At 37.7% G+C, this 14,620-nt stretch overlaps 1 protein-coding gene across 1 annotated transcript in view; it reads right to left on the reverse strand.

The window, feature by feature from the left end:
- The window catches only part of LOC124799311 (Down syndrome cell adhesion molecule-like protein Dscam2), a 250,854-nt gene that overhangs the window by 156,509 nt on the left and 79,725 nt on the right, over positions 1-14,620 (reverse strand). Inside the window, exon 10 of the mRNA XM_047262898.1 lies at positions 7,708-7,850. Within this exon, the coding sequence (XP_047118854.1) occupies positions 7,708-7,850 (143 nt within the window). The remainder of the gene's footprint in view (positions 1-7,707; positions 7,851-14,620) is intronic.

The raw sequence follows: 14,620 nt of genomic DNA on the forward strand, positions 1-14,620 counted from the left end.
AGTAATTCCAACAACAGACTGAAGGCTACATGAAATGTTGTTAAATGAGAGGCAGGACAACCAGCCGCAGAACAAGATAACATCACTATAGAACTGAATGTAAGGACTATAAATGATGTGTTGCAGGTAGCAAATGCATTTAGAAATCATTTCTTAAATATAGCAAAAAGCATAAGGACAAACAGTTCAAGAAAAAAACCACAGTGGTGTGTTGATAAAATAAGATGCATAACATTTAGTCATATGAATGTATCACAAACTATTGCTTCTGATATCAAGAAAATTATATATTCTCTCAAAAATAAAAGCTCATCTAGTTCTGATGGTGTTTCGAATAGAGTATTAAATATTTGTATTCTAAAATAATATCTCGTCTTAGCAACAATAATATCCTCAGCAAATCACAGTTTGCATTTCAGAGGCATTGCTCTACTGAGGGTGCCATTTACTTGTTCACTCACCAGATTTTACAAGCATTACGTACTAAAATAGCACTGTTTGGTATTTTCTGTGACCTATGTAAGGCATTTGACAGTGTAAATCACAGTATTCACCTAGATAAATTGAAGGTTTATGGGGTTGGTGGCATAGGCAACCAATGGATAATGCTGTACTCAACCAAAAGAATGGAAAAACTTTTACTTAGTAATTCAATCAGCTTAGTCTGGGGACATTATTCTGACTGAGGAGAAATCACATATGGGGTTCCCAAGGCTCAATCTTAGGTCCACTATAGTGTCTCACATATTTAATGGATCTTCCATGTAGTACACAACAAGAAGAATTAGTACTTTTTGCAGATGACTAGTATTCAAATAAATCCAAGCATACATACACAAACAGAAGAAATGGTAAACAAAGTTCTTAAAAGTATCATTGACTGATTTTCTGTGGATGGCCTCACCCTCAACTTTAAAAAGACACATTGTATTCAGATTTGCACATCTAGGGTACCTCACCATGATAATTGTGTTGTCATGAGTACCAAGAGCAGTGCAAGAAGTATCGATAGCAGCAGAGATACTGCACGGGTATCATGAGGCACCAATGAGATGTCAGGAAGAAGCAGTGCCTCCTGAAGATCCATGGCACATTGTTGTCCCCTTGCCCTGAAATAACATCACCAGAGGCCAGGAGGGCAGCTCTGTTCAAGGTCAGATCCAGTCCACTTCCAGGATGTTCCTGTCGGAGTAGTGTTGTTTTGTTGCCTACTCGCAGTGACACAGTCCATGTCAACAATCGAGAAATGAAGAGATTTCCATCTCCTGTGAGCTGTGCCAATATTATCAGAACTGTGTGAACAAGTGTCTATGAATTTGTGTTTTATAGTGACTGTAGTGAAGCCACAGTAAAGCCTTTCTGAACTTGAATTTGTTTGCCACTCAGGAATTGTGGCTCTTTTACTGTGTTCTGAGCCACAAGTTTGCACATGTAGACTACTGGCTACAGCTGAGCCTGGTGAGCAAAGATAAATTTTGTTGTAATTAAGAAAGTATTACTTATCCAAGGTGTTCTAATAACTGTATTATTATTAGTCACCTCAGTATCCAAGAAGACAGACACACCAATAAGTGAATCACATGCTGAAGAAATAATAAATAGGATGGAAACTTCAAAATTATTAGGTGCCCATATTGATGAGAATTTAAATAGGAAAAAGCAAATTTTGGAACTCCTAAAATCGCTTAGTTCAACCATATTTGCACTTAGAATCATTGATAAACTTGGAGAGAGACAAATCAGTAAGCTGCCATATTTTGCATGCCTTCATTCAATAAAGATTTGTGGAATAATGTTTTGGGGTAACTCATCTTTAAGAAAGAAAGTCTTCATTTTGCAAAAACATGCTGTAAGAAAAATATGTGGCGCCCACACAAGACAATCTTGTAGGCGTCTATTTAAGGAGTTGTGCTTTCTGACTACGGCTTCACAGTATATTTATTTCCTCGTGAAGTTTGTTGTAAATAATCCACTGCAGCTCAAAAGGAACAATGACGTATGTAATTACAATACCAGAAGGGAAGGATGATGGTTCAATCCTGTGTCCGGCCATCCTGATTTAGGTTTCCCGTGATTTCCCTAAATCGTTCCAAGCAAATACCGGGATGGTTCCTTTGAAAGGGCATGGCCAACTTTCTTCCCCATCCTTCCCTAATCCGATGAGACCAATAACCTCACTGTTTGGTCTCCTCCCGAAAACAACCAACCCAACTCCCCAGAAGGGAAAATGACATTCATAACTCCACATTAAGGTTGTGTTTAGCACAAAAAGAGGTGCGCAATGCTGCAACAAAAAGTTTTGATCACTTACCCAGTGATATAAAATGTCTGACAGACAACAAAGTAAAATTTGAAAACAAACTGAGAAAGTTTCTCCTTGACAACTCCTATTCTGTAGAATAATTTCTATTACTGTAATGTGTAAAAGGTAGTGGATGTAATCAAATGCACAAATTAATTTGTGAGTAAATGTTAAATGGCTTGTTCCACATCATTGTGATCTGCTGTGCAAAATGATCCATGGAACACACAACTAACCAGCCAACCAATCAACACTGCCATTTTCACCCATGTATTCCCTTCCTCACTCCCACTCCAGAATGACACAGCCTTCTATTCCACCAACGTACCAACTAGTCTCTCTCTCTCTCTCTCTCTCTCTCTCTCTCTCTCTCTCTCTCTCTCTCTCTCTCTCTTCCCTCTCTATGTTTCTGCTTCTTCCCCCAGTCCCTACCCCCCTTCCATCCCTCAAACCTTCCAACTGCACCTAGTAGCCTTACTCTGTCCTCACAGTGTTATTGCTGCTCACACTAGCAGCACTGCACCCTCCCTCACCTATAATGTACTATCCCTCCCCCTCCCAGGCCCAGCTCCTCCTTACCCCCATCACCTCAATTGCTTTTTCCATCAGGTGCAGTTACTCACAGCCTGGCCTCAGTAACTGGAGACAATGGTCATGAGTGTGTGGATTGTGCTTGTGTGAATGTGTGTTTTTTACATTAGAAGACAACCTTTTGACTGAAAGCCCACATGTTTAGCAGTCTTTCCACTGTGCCTGTCTGTTACTCAACATCTCCTGTATATGGTGAGCAGCAGTCTATCATTTTCATTATTCTAAAACTTTTCTGAACTATATTTCCTCATTATAGAAAAATATAACACCAAATTTTCTAATCCATCTTTATACCAAATAAACTACTTCTGATACTACTATAATACACTATGACTGCTGAATACAGGCTAACACTGTACAGATAGTCTTCAGTTGTGTTTACCAACACAAAAAGGTAAATATCATGTGAATCAGACTAATACAACATACAAAATTACAATTATTGTTTTGAACACATGTCATATTTATGTTTGTTAGACTTTTATCTTCTTTTGTTTTTGTCATTTACTTATTAATCTGGAGACCTTGAATTTTATCCCTTTTTGTATCATTTACTTATGAATCCAGAGAATTTAAATTGATTACCAGTGATTTCCAGATTAATAAGTAAATGATGAAAAATATAATATAAAACTGGACAAACATAAACTGAGAGTTGTAGAAATGGACTATGGTATCTCAGAAGATCATGTAGAATATTTAAGTGAGACCATGTAAAAAATGCAGGGAAGTGGCCCATATTCTGGGGAGCATCATAGATAGAATAGAAGAATGGAAGCTTGCCTGGTGTGGACATACAATGTGAATGATAGATGACAGATGGCCAAAGAAGATCTTAATGGATCATCCTCAGGGGAGATGGAGGAGAGGAAGACTGAAGGTTGGCTGGTTAGTTGGGATATTGGAGGCCATGAGAAAAAGAAAAATAGGAGAAGACAAGGAAGCCTTGATAGAAGCTCTTGGTGACATACGAAGTTGGTTAAAAAAATTCTGGAACTACCTCCACAAAATTTTTACACTTTTACTTAGGTGCATGGTCTCCTTTAAAATACCCTCCTCCACAATTGATATGCTGTTTCCAATGGCGTTCCCACTTCTGGAAGCAGTCTTTGTATGCACACTGCTGGACCACGCAAAGCAGCATCTGTGAATTTTCTTTCATCTTGTCTATGATTGCTAATCTTCATCCTTTCAATGGGATTTTCAGCTTTGGAAATAAAAAAAAGTTGACAGGGGCTGAAGAGTATGGAGGATGAGGCAGCACAGTGATTTAGTTTTGTGCTGTAGTCATGCACCAACAGGGATGAATGTGAGGTTGTGTTGCTGTGAAGAAAAAGCCATGAATTGCCTCACCACATTTCAGGATGTTTTCTTCTCATATTTTCTTGCAGGAGTTGCAACACCATTGATTAACAATTTTTCCCTGTGGCATGAATTCATGATGAATCCTTCAACATCAAGGAAAACTATCAGCATGGTTTTGACATTTGACCTGACCTGGCAAGCTTTTTTGGGTCTTGGGAAACCTTTCCTGACCCATTGTGAAGATGGACCCTTGGTCTCAACAATACAACCATAGACCCACAGCTCATCCCCAGTTATGATTCTCTCAAGTAACATCTTTTTCTCATTTACGTGATCTGAAAGCTCTTCACTGATTGTGAGGTGAAGGTCATTTTGGTCTTGACTCATGAGCCGTGGGACCAACTTGGTGGCAACATGATGCATTCCAAGACACTGTGTCAGGATCCAGCTGAAATGTTACATTCTTCTGCAGTCCCTCTGACATTCAGTCTTTGATTGGCACCCACAATTTGTTGATGTTCCTGATAAGAGCATCATTGCTAGATGTCGAAGGGTGTCCTGAATGAGGGTCATCTTTAACTTGTCTGGCCATTTTTAAACTGTGTGAACCATTTGTAACACCGTAAGGCTTAATCACTCATCACCATAGGCTTCCTGCACCATTTGTTGTGTCTCTGTAAATGTTTTCATGAGTTACAGCAAAATTTAATGCAAACGTGTTGCTCCTCTAGTGCTGCCATCATGAAATTCGTAAACTGTGTGTCATGATGTTCTACTCAGTACAACACTGAACAATAAATAATAGACATACACCAATGCAACATCCAGCAGTTACACATTAAACACAGCCATGTGTAGGAGTGCCAACTGCATTTCGCTCCAACACATCATTCATGTGAAATTAAAATGTTCTGGAATTTTTTGAACAGACTTCATATATGTGGGATGTGGTGACAGCTGCAGGAACCCCACGGTGAGAGTGTCTTATGTAAAATGCTTAATAATGTTCTTCATTGGCCTCCTACTAGTTCTGATGCCTTTCCCTTCATCTTGCCTCCCTTCTTCTTCATAATAGGATAGTTTTTCTTAGATGTATTTTGTGATCTGCCCCTCCTCCCCTGTCTCTAACTTGTCCCTCTTTCCTACTTAAAAAAGGTCTCAATGTTCTGTGAACTATTTTGTGTGTTTCTGTTGATAGTACTGTGTGTATTGTTATTGTCCGTATTTGTTGTCTTCAAATTTAAACCTTCGGTGAACAATAAGTGATGAATCTATGTGAGTGCTGTCACTGTGTACAAGCCAGATGCTAATGTACCCACTGTTGCCATAATTTATAAGAGACTTCCAATCTGTATATAATGTATTGCATACCAGATATACTGGTAATTTAAATCTTTAGAACATATTTTTTATTAATATTTTGTCACATATATTATTTTGTTGGAGACAAAATTTTTGCAGGTTCATTTTATTATCGGGTTTGTCAATGAAACATACTATTGACATTCACCTGAATTGCTGTTACAGTACGGGACAAAAGACGAGTAAAACATGCTCACCCTCCACATGGTTTTAGCAAGTTTCAAAAATTTTTTTCTGGGTCTATTGCAGCTGCCCTGTGTGATAAATTGACACTAAACTGACATTAATAGTTTAAACTTAGTGTTTGTCTAACAGTTGAAAAAAAGATTAATTTATCCATATTTTCTTGAGTTCGTCATATTCTTTGACAGTAGAGTATAGCCAAATTATCTTCTCAGTATAGGTTTGATGTAGTAGGAGTGGGTTTAAAGTGATGCCATGATAGCATATAAAGTAATAATTTCACCAGGACGGGAAGAAGAGTATTTTGACTGAAATGTGAATGGTTTTCATTTAGTTCAGTTCAGTTCAGGAGCATCACTTCCAGGCACTTTCACGCATGTTGTGCATTCTCAGTGACAAAAATTTTTTCTTCTCTTATTAGAAGTAATCTGTCAGCCAAACTCTGCTGAAATGTCTCTGTTGGTGTCAAATTTAAAGTTGTTCCTGACTACATTGCCGTTATGTCTGTCAGTGAAATGCTCAGTGTTTTATTGTTTAAGTGCTTTAGCAATCAAGGTTAATGTTGCTTGTTATTGTGTCAAAGCATACTGAGGCAGTATCATGTCTATGTTTTGTAGTTTTTTCTGCAGTATGTGTGTTTTATTTTCTGTAGTAACTAGAATGTTTACTTTTCTGTATGAAGAGCACAAGTAAAATTTTATGAACACATGAATGGGCTATTAAATATACAGTGTTTATTTTATCTTATTTTTGTTTTTCTAACTTAGTATGCAGAGACAAACTGAAGTTGAAGGAACTTGACTGTACTACACTTAATTTAAATCTAAATTACATATGACAAGCAAGCAAATGTTAGGGAAATTGGAAGTGTTGTACCATGTTGTACTTAAATATCATATGTTTATGTGGTTGTGAAGAGTACAATTTTTTTTGATGTTTTCTGTACCTTCTTTTCAGTGGGTAGTTGCACTGGACCAATTAAGACATTCCAGATGTAATTCTCTTTTCAGAGAATCTATAGACAGAGATAGGTGCCTCTGAGATTGAATATTTCTGGCACACTTTCACATTAGCGTTGATAAGACATGAGGAAGTAAAGAAATGAAAAAAAAAAAAAAAAGAATTTTTGGAAGTTGATGCAGTTTAGTTCCAAGTTGGATCATACTCACTGTGATTCATTCTCCACCAATTAAATGTGAAAAAAAGATATGGAACTGAAGACACAAACTTTACAGCAGTAAGGGCTGTGAAAAACTAATGTGCTGAATGCATGACTGTTCCAACCCTTAAATTGTGTTGACACCACTCCACATGCTATCTACCAACTGCCACTGCACACCATCAATCTAATCTTATATTTCTTGCATGAAATAATTTTGCCACACTTCGTAAGTTGGCCTCTGCTTGAATTACTTCCATATTTTATGTAAGATGTTGGACTATTTTTCATTATTTGATTGTATGCAGACAAAACATCCAACGAAAAATACAAAAAGATGTCTAAGTACTAAATGGTAGTAGGTTACTAATAAATGCACACACAAGCTTGAGGATCATCTGTTTGGAAAAGAGAGAAAAACACATGTAGGAAATTGAATTTTCGAATGATTAGACAGGAAAAAGTCATGTGACTGACTGAAAGTAGATCCATAGATCGGCACAAAAATGGAAGTGCTTATTCTAAGATGACCTGAAGACTGCCCCATTTTGGACATCCCTCCCTTACTTGAAGTTGTACCTATTGAGCATCCAATTACACAAATTTTAATGATTACAATGTTCAATGAAAGACAGATACAGTGAACTTAACGAGAACCATGGGGTAAGGAAGGTTAATGGGACAGTATGGATTTTCAAGTTCAGTGAGCTTGTGGACCGGTATTGTTGGTAGGCCTATCACACTTTTCATCTCTATCTGATAGTATTTTAAGTGTGGTCTTTTCCTTCCTGTAAGCAAAATTTACCTTGTTTCCATGTTGCTGGGTAGTGCTAATGTATACATTGTATTTCACTATATTTCCATTTGGCTCAGCTGGCTTTGTCCATGCTACCATGATGCTATCAGATGTCATTGCCAATGCTTTGATATGTTCTGGTGGACCTGGAACTAAAAGGAGAAATTAATTTTAAGTAGTTCTGTCGTTTCTTTCAAAAGGTAATAAACCAAAGAAAGAATGTCATAGTGTACATTAGTTTTGTGAATTCCATTAAGATGTTATGTGAACAATAGAGCAAGCCTCTAATAGCTATTTTATTTACTCTTTGCTTCCATTATGATTCTGAGTGTTATCTCTTGAACTGGGAATCTGGATGATCTACTATATTTTTATCTGTCCTTTCCTTTTATTTTTATCCTTTTCCTATGCTGGAAGCTGATATTTAATTAGATTAAAATAGCATTACATTCAAAAAAGAAATCATTGCCTTGATGTAGACAGTAAATATATTTGAAAACAATCAAAGTTCAGATGTACAAAATTCTTCTTGCAGAGGTAGAGATACAAAGAAAAAGGAAAAAATAATTGCTATGCCTGAAAATGGGAAGGCAGAGGAGAGACCAGTCAGTAATTGGATGTTCAGCTGCTATGCAGATGAAATGTGATGGCTGAAATAAACATGATGCTAAATGAAAAGCTGAGCTGGCATATCTGTAGTAATGTGTAAATCACATTTACATTAGCAGTTTTGCAAAGTATGATAACAACAGACAGACAAACTGCTTAATTGTTTCCACTGGAAAGACACTGTCATGAAAGTAATTTTCATCATTTGTATGCTGCTGTTTACAAAATGACTGTTATCAAACTTAATTTTAGTGAATTTGGAGTAATGTTTTATTAGCATATTCGTACACAAGAAATATGCATGATAAACAGAAATTAATCATGAGATAGCAACTGGACAAGTTTTAGTTTAAGTACATATGAACTGATTTTGTGTCACATCAGCATTCACCAAACTTTTGTTGGCATTTAATTTTGTTGTTGTTGTTGTTGTTGTGGACATCAGTCCTGAGACTGGTTTGATGCAGTTCTCCATGCTACTCTATCCTGTGCAAGCTTCTTCATCTCCCAGTACCTACTGCATCCTACATCCTTCTGAATCTGCTTAGTGTATTCATCTCTTGGTCTCCCTCTATTATTTTTACCCTCCACGCTGCCCTCCAATACTAAATTGGTGATCCCTCAATGTCTCAGAACATGTCCTACCAACCGATCCCTTCTTCTAGTCAAGTTGTGCCACAAGCTCCTCTTCTCCCCAATTCTATTCAATACCTCCTCATTAGTTATGTGATCTACCTATCTAATCTTCAGCATTCTTCTGTAGCACCACATTTCGAAAGCTTCTATTCCCTTCTTGTCTAAACTATTTATCGTCCACGTTTCACTTCCATACATGGCTACACTCCATACAAATACTTTCAGAAACGACTTCCTGACACTTAAATCTACACTCGATGTTAACAAATTTTTCTTCTTCAGAAACGCTTTCCTTGCCATTGCTAGTCTACATTTTATATCCTCTCTACTTCGACCATCATCAGTTATTTTGCTCCCCAAATAGCAAAACTCCTTCACTACTTTAAGTGTCTCATTTCCTAATCTAATTCCCTCAGCATCACCCGACTTCATTTGACTACATTCCATTATCCTCATTTTGCTTTTGTTGATGTTCATCTTATATCCTCCTTTCAAGACACTGTCCATTCTGTTCAACTGCTCTTCCAAGTCCCTTGCTGTCTCTGACAGAATTACAATGTCATCAGCAAACCTCAAAGTTTTTATTTCTTCTCTATGGATTTTAATACCTACTCCAAACTTTTCTTTTGTTTCCTTTATTGCTTGCTCAATATACAGATTGAATAACATTGGGGATAGGCTACAACCCTGTCTCACTCCCTCCCCAACCACTGCTTCCCTTTCATGTCCCTCGACTCTTATAACTGCCATCTGCTTTCTGTACAAACTGTAAATCGCCTTTCACTCCCTGTATTTTACCCCTGCCACCTTCAGAGTTTGAAAGAGAGTATTCCAATGAACATTGTCAAAAGCTTTCTCTAGGTCTACAAATGCTAGAAACGTAGGTTTGCCTTTCCTTAATCTTTCTTCTAAGATAAGTCGTAAGGTCATTATTGCCTCATGTGTTCCAACATTTCTACGGAATCCAAACTGATCTTCCCCAAGGTCAGCTTCTATCAGTTTTTCCATTTGTCTGTAAAGGATTCGCGTTAGTATTTTGCAGCTGTGACTTATTAAACTGATAGTTCGGTAATTTTCACATCTGTCTACACCTGCTTTCTTTGGGATTGGAATTATTATATTCTTCTTGAAGTCTGAGGGTATTTCGCCTGTCTCATACATCTTGCTCACCAGATGGTAGAGTTTTGTCAGGACTGGCTCTCCCAAGGCTGTCAGTAGTTCTAAAGGAATGTTGTCTACTCCGGGGGCCTTGTTTCAACTCAGGTCTTTCAGTGCTCTGTCAAACTCTTCACGCAGTATCATATCTCCCATTTCATCTTCATCTACATCCTCTTCCATTTCCATAATATTGTCCTCAAGTACATTGCCCTTGTATAGACCTTCTATATACTCCTTCCACCTTTCTGCTTTCCCTTCTTTGCTCAGAACTGGGTTTCCATCAAAGCTCTTGATATTTATGCAAGTGGTTCTCCTTTCTCCATATGTCTCTTTAATTTTCCTGTAGGCAGTATCTATCTTATCCCTAGTGAGATAAGCCTCTCATCCTTACATTTGTCCTCTAGCCATCCCTGCTCAGCCATTTTGCACTTCCTGCCGATATCATTTTTGAGATGTTTGTATTCCTTTTTGCCTGCTTCATTTACTGCATTTTTATACTTTCTCATTTCATCAATTAAATTCAACATTTCTTCTGCTACCCAAGGGTTTCTACTAGCCCTCATCTTTTTACCTATTTGATCCTCTGCTGACTTCACTATTTCATCCCTCAAAGTTACCCATTCTTCTTCTGCTGTATTTCTTTCCCCCATTCCTGTCAATTGTTCCCTTATGGTCTCCCTGAAACTCTGTACAACCTCTGGTTCTTTCAGTTTATCCAGGTCCCATCTCCTTAAATTCCCACCTTTTTGCAGTTTCTTCAGTTTTAATCTACAGTTCATGACCAATAGATTGTGGTCAGAGTCCACATCTGCCTCTGGAAACATCTTACAATTTAAAACCTGGTTCCTAAATTTCTGTCTTACCATTATATAATCTATCTGATACCTTTTAGTCTCTCCAGGGTTCTTCCATATATACAACCTTCTTTCATGATTCTTAAACCAAGTATTAGCTATGATTAAGTTATGCTCTGCGCAGAATTCTACCACGTGGCTTCCTCTTTCATTTCTTAGCCCCAATCCATATTCACATACTATGTTTCCTTCTCCCCCTTTTCCTATGCTTGAATTCCAGTCACCCATGACTATTAAATTTTCATCTCCCTTCACTACCTGAATAATTTCTTTTATCTCATCATACACTTCATCAATTTATTCGTCATCTGCAGAGCTAGTTGGTATATAAACTTGTACTACTGTAGTAGGCGTGGGCTTCGTGTCTATCTTGGCCACAATAATGCATTCACTATGCTGTTTGTAGTAGCTTACCCATACTCCTATTTTTTTATTCATTATTAAACCTACTCCTGCATTACCCCTATCTGATTTTGTATTTATAACCCTATATTCACCTGACCAAAAGTCTTGTTCCTCCTGCCACCAAACTTCACTAATTCCCACTATATCTAACTTTAACCTATCCATTTCCCTTTTTAAAATTTCTAACCTACCTGCCCGATTAAGGGATCTGACATTCCACGCTCCAATCCGTAGAACGCTAGTTTTCTTTCTCCTGATAACAACGTCCTCCTGAGTAGTCCCCGCCCGGAGATCCGAATGGGGGACTATTTTATCTCCGGAATATTTTACCCAAGAGGACGGCATCATCATTTAATCTTACAGTAAAGCTACATGCCTTTGGGAAAAATTACAGCTGTAGTTTCCCCTTGCTTTCAGCCGTTCACAGTACCAGAACAGCAAGTCTATTTTGGTTAGTGTTACAAGGCCAGATCAGTCAATCATCCAGACTGTTGCCCCTGCAACTACTGAAAAGGCTGCTGCCCCTCTTCAGGAACCACACATTTGTCTGGCCTCTCAACAGATACCCCTCTGTTGTGGTTGCACCTAGTGTACGGCTATCGGTATTGTTGAGGCACGCAAGCCTCCCCACCAACGCCAAGGTGCGTGGTTCATGGGGGGGGGGGGGGGGGGGGGATAATTTTTTTAACACTTAGAATTATATTTAGATACCATGTAGTGGTTTTGCTTTCAATTTTGTATCAGAGAAAAACATTAGTAAATAGAAATTATTCCTCAAAATGAAATTATTTAGAGCAAACAAAGAGCTCCTACAGAGTTATCTAATATTATCTTTCATAAATAAATTGTATTGTATTTCATAAATTATTTAAACTATTCCTTCACTTGTGTTTTATAGTTACAATCAAGAAAGAGAATCTTCAGAGATGCAGAGTGAGCCAAGGTATACATCTACAAGAGAGCAGGAAATCATAAAACTTTAATCTGCACTCTATATTAAAAATAAATGAAGTGTCACTATTTTGTTTGATGTGGTTGATCCTTATGCCAGCTAAATTTAACCACATAAATTAGCAAAAAAGATACTATATGGAAAAAAGGTGCTGCTTCCTCACCCATATTAAACAGCAGCTGTTTCAACTAACAATTTACATGATTTCACTGGAATTTTGTGTAGAAAATAACTACTTACAATAAGGCTTATTTATAATCTTTTTTGTGGCGGTGTTTACCCACAACAATGAAGGTGCTCCCCATGTTACTTACAACAAGAAATATAAGAGGATTCTCCTCAGGAAAGCACACTTGCTGCACAATCCGCAGATCACATCACAGCTGACTCAGATGTATGCTGGGCCAGTTTTCATGCCAGATGCCTGATGGCAAGTGCCTTCTGGATAGTGATGTCACAGCAGTCAACAGTAAAGTTGTGCCAGCTGCTTGGTTCTCATAGTGACAATGGATGATGCCAGTATATTCCCCCTCCTCATCCAAGCAATGACCTCTGTGGGAGTAGACACAGGTGTTGCGTGGTCAGAGAGGGCTGTCACCGGAAAAGGTGGCAAATCAGTGTCAATGAGTGTCACTGTGGGAAGCTGAGGCAGAATGAGTCTTGATGCAAAATGCATAAGTCTTCATGGGACTGGAGGGTCCACCTAGGACAAAGAAGCCAGTGGCTGCTGACCAGGATTGCAAAGATGAAGCTGATTTTGATTACACTGCAGAGGTCTGTTGGGCAGAGGTAGACCCTTGACAGACAGGTATCTTCATGTGGATCCAGACTGAGTGGTATCGGATTGTAGTGCCCACTTGCAAGTGATTGGCCTTGAAGACAACGTCCACCAGCTATGGGCACAGCATATTGAAGAGAGTGTGGTGAGGATGACCAGGCAACCTTTCCACGGGGTTGTGGTCTTGTTTTGGGGCATCACTTTTAAGTTGGTAGAAAACTACAGAGGGAATTAAGTGTGGCATTCTACATCATTTTCTAATGGACATGGGTGTTGAAGGTGTGACTAAATGGATAAAGTGTTCCAGACACCTGTTGGAGACTGGGTAGAAAGGCGCAGTATGAAGGTGTTGAATCTTATATATGTGCATAAAACTGTTTGAAGTCAAAAGATCCAGATGTTGTCCCACTATCAGAACCCAAGAGGTGTGAGGTGCCTTCCAGGGCAAAGATTCTTTCCAAGGCTGCAAAGGCAGCACTGGAGACCTGAGACAAGTGAAACACAAAAGGGAAATGAGAAAAGGAATCAATCATGATGAGCCAAATTGTGCTTTACACACACACACAAAAGCCATGAAAATATGAATGAATTTGCTCTCATGGTTTTGTACAGAACAGATATATCATAGATGAGTGCAGATATGACTGTTCTTGATTGCACTTGAATATAGGATTATAACTACCATTACACACAAATAGGCTTGTTTCCAGTTTTTGAATTATCATAATTTTACCTAAATCTACTTCCACAGAAAATTACTTTGGTATCAGTTCTTGAAAATTCAGTTACAAATTGTTAGATGTATAATATTCATTACTAGATCAATATTCATATCAAATGTTAGTAATAAAAATCATTTCATAATACAAAAGTAAATTAGCATTTTCCAAAGTAATTGTTAACAAAATGTAACTAATAGAATTTTATACTGAGAAAACATGTTTAATAGTGATTCAGTTCATGTAAAGGGAGTTTCCATTTTTTGTAGAATTTGGATGTACGTAAAAGCATAACTTTTAATTATAAGTTTAATCACATTTAAGCACTAACAGTATTTCAAAATATATGTATTATTGTAACCTATTTATATGCCACTGGAAGAGCCCAGTGTGTGCTTCTTATTGTGCATTTAATCTAAGGGAGTTGGACTTTGTAGTAATTTCACCAGTAACTTCAGCAGTCTTTGTCAAAGTTTTTTCAGTGGAAAACGTTCAGTGTACAAATTTTTATACATTCTGGTGCAAATGGAAAGAATAAATAGAACATTCAAAAGTTTTGCCTGGTTGTTATGTTACATCACAAAGTAAAACCAGGCAGAATTGAATTAGGTTTCCTGGAGATCAATATCTACTTGAAAATAGATTTAGTTGTGTATTACTATTCAATGATATTGGTTCTCTATGATGTACATTGTCACTGTGTTCCAATCTACTCATCTGCAGTGTTTTTAAAAGTTCAAACTTATGTTAAGGATTTTTAGTAAATCGATGAATGGTAACATCAAAACATGAGCTCCGAAATCGGTTGTTA

This window comes from Schistocerca piceifrons, chromosome 5 (assembly GCF_021461385.2).
Source record: "Schistocerca piceifrons isolate TAMUIC-IGC-003096 chromosome 5, iqSchPice1.1, whole genome shotgun sequence".
NCBI classification, from domain to species: domain Eukaryota; kingdom Metazoa; phylum Arthropoda; class Insecta; order Orthoptera; family Acrididae; genus Schistocerca; species Schistocerca piceifrons.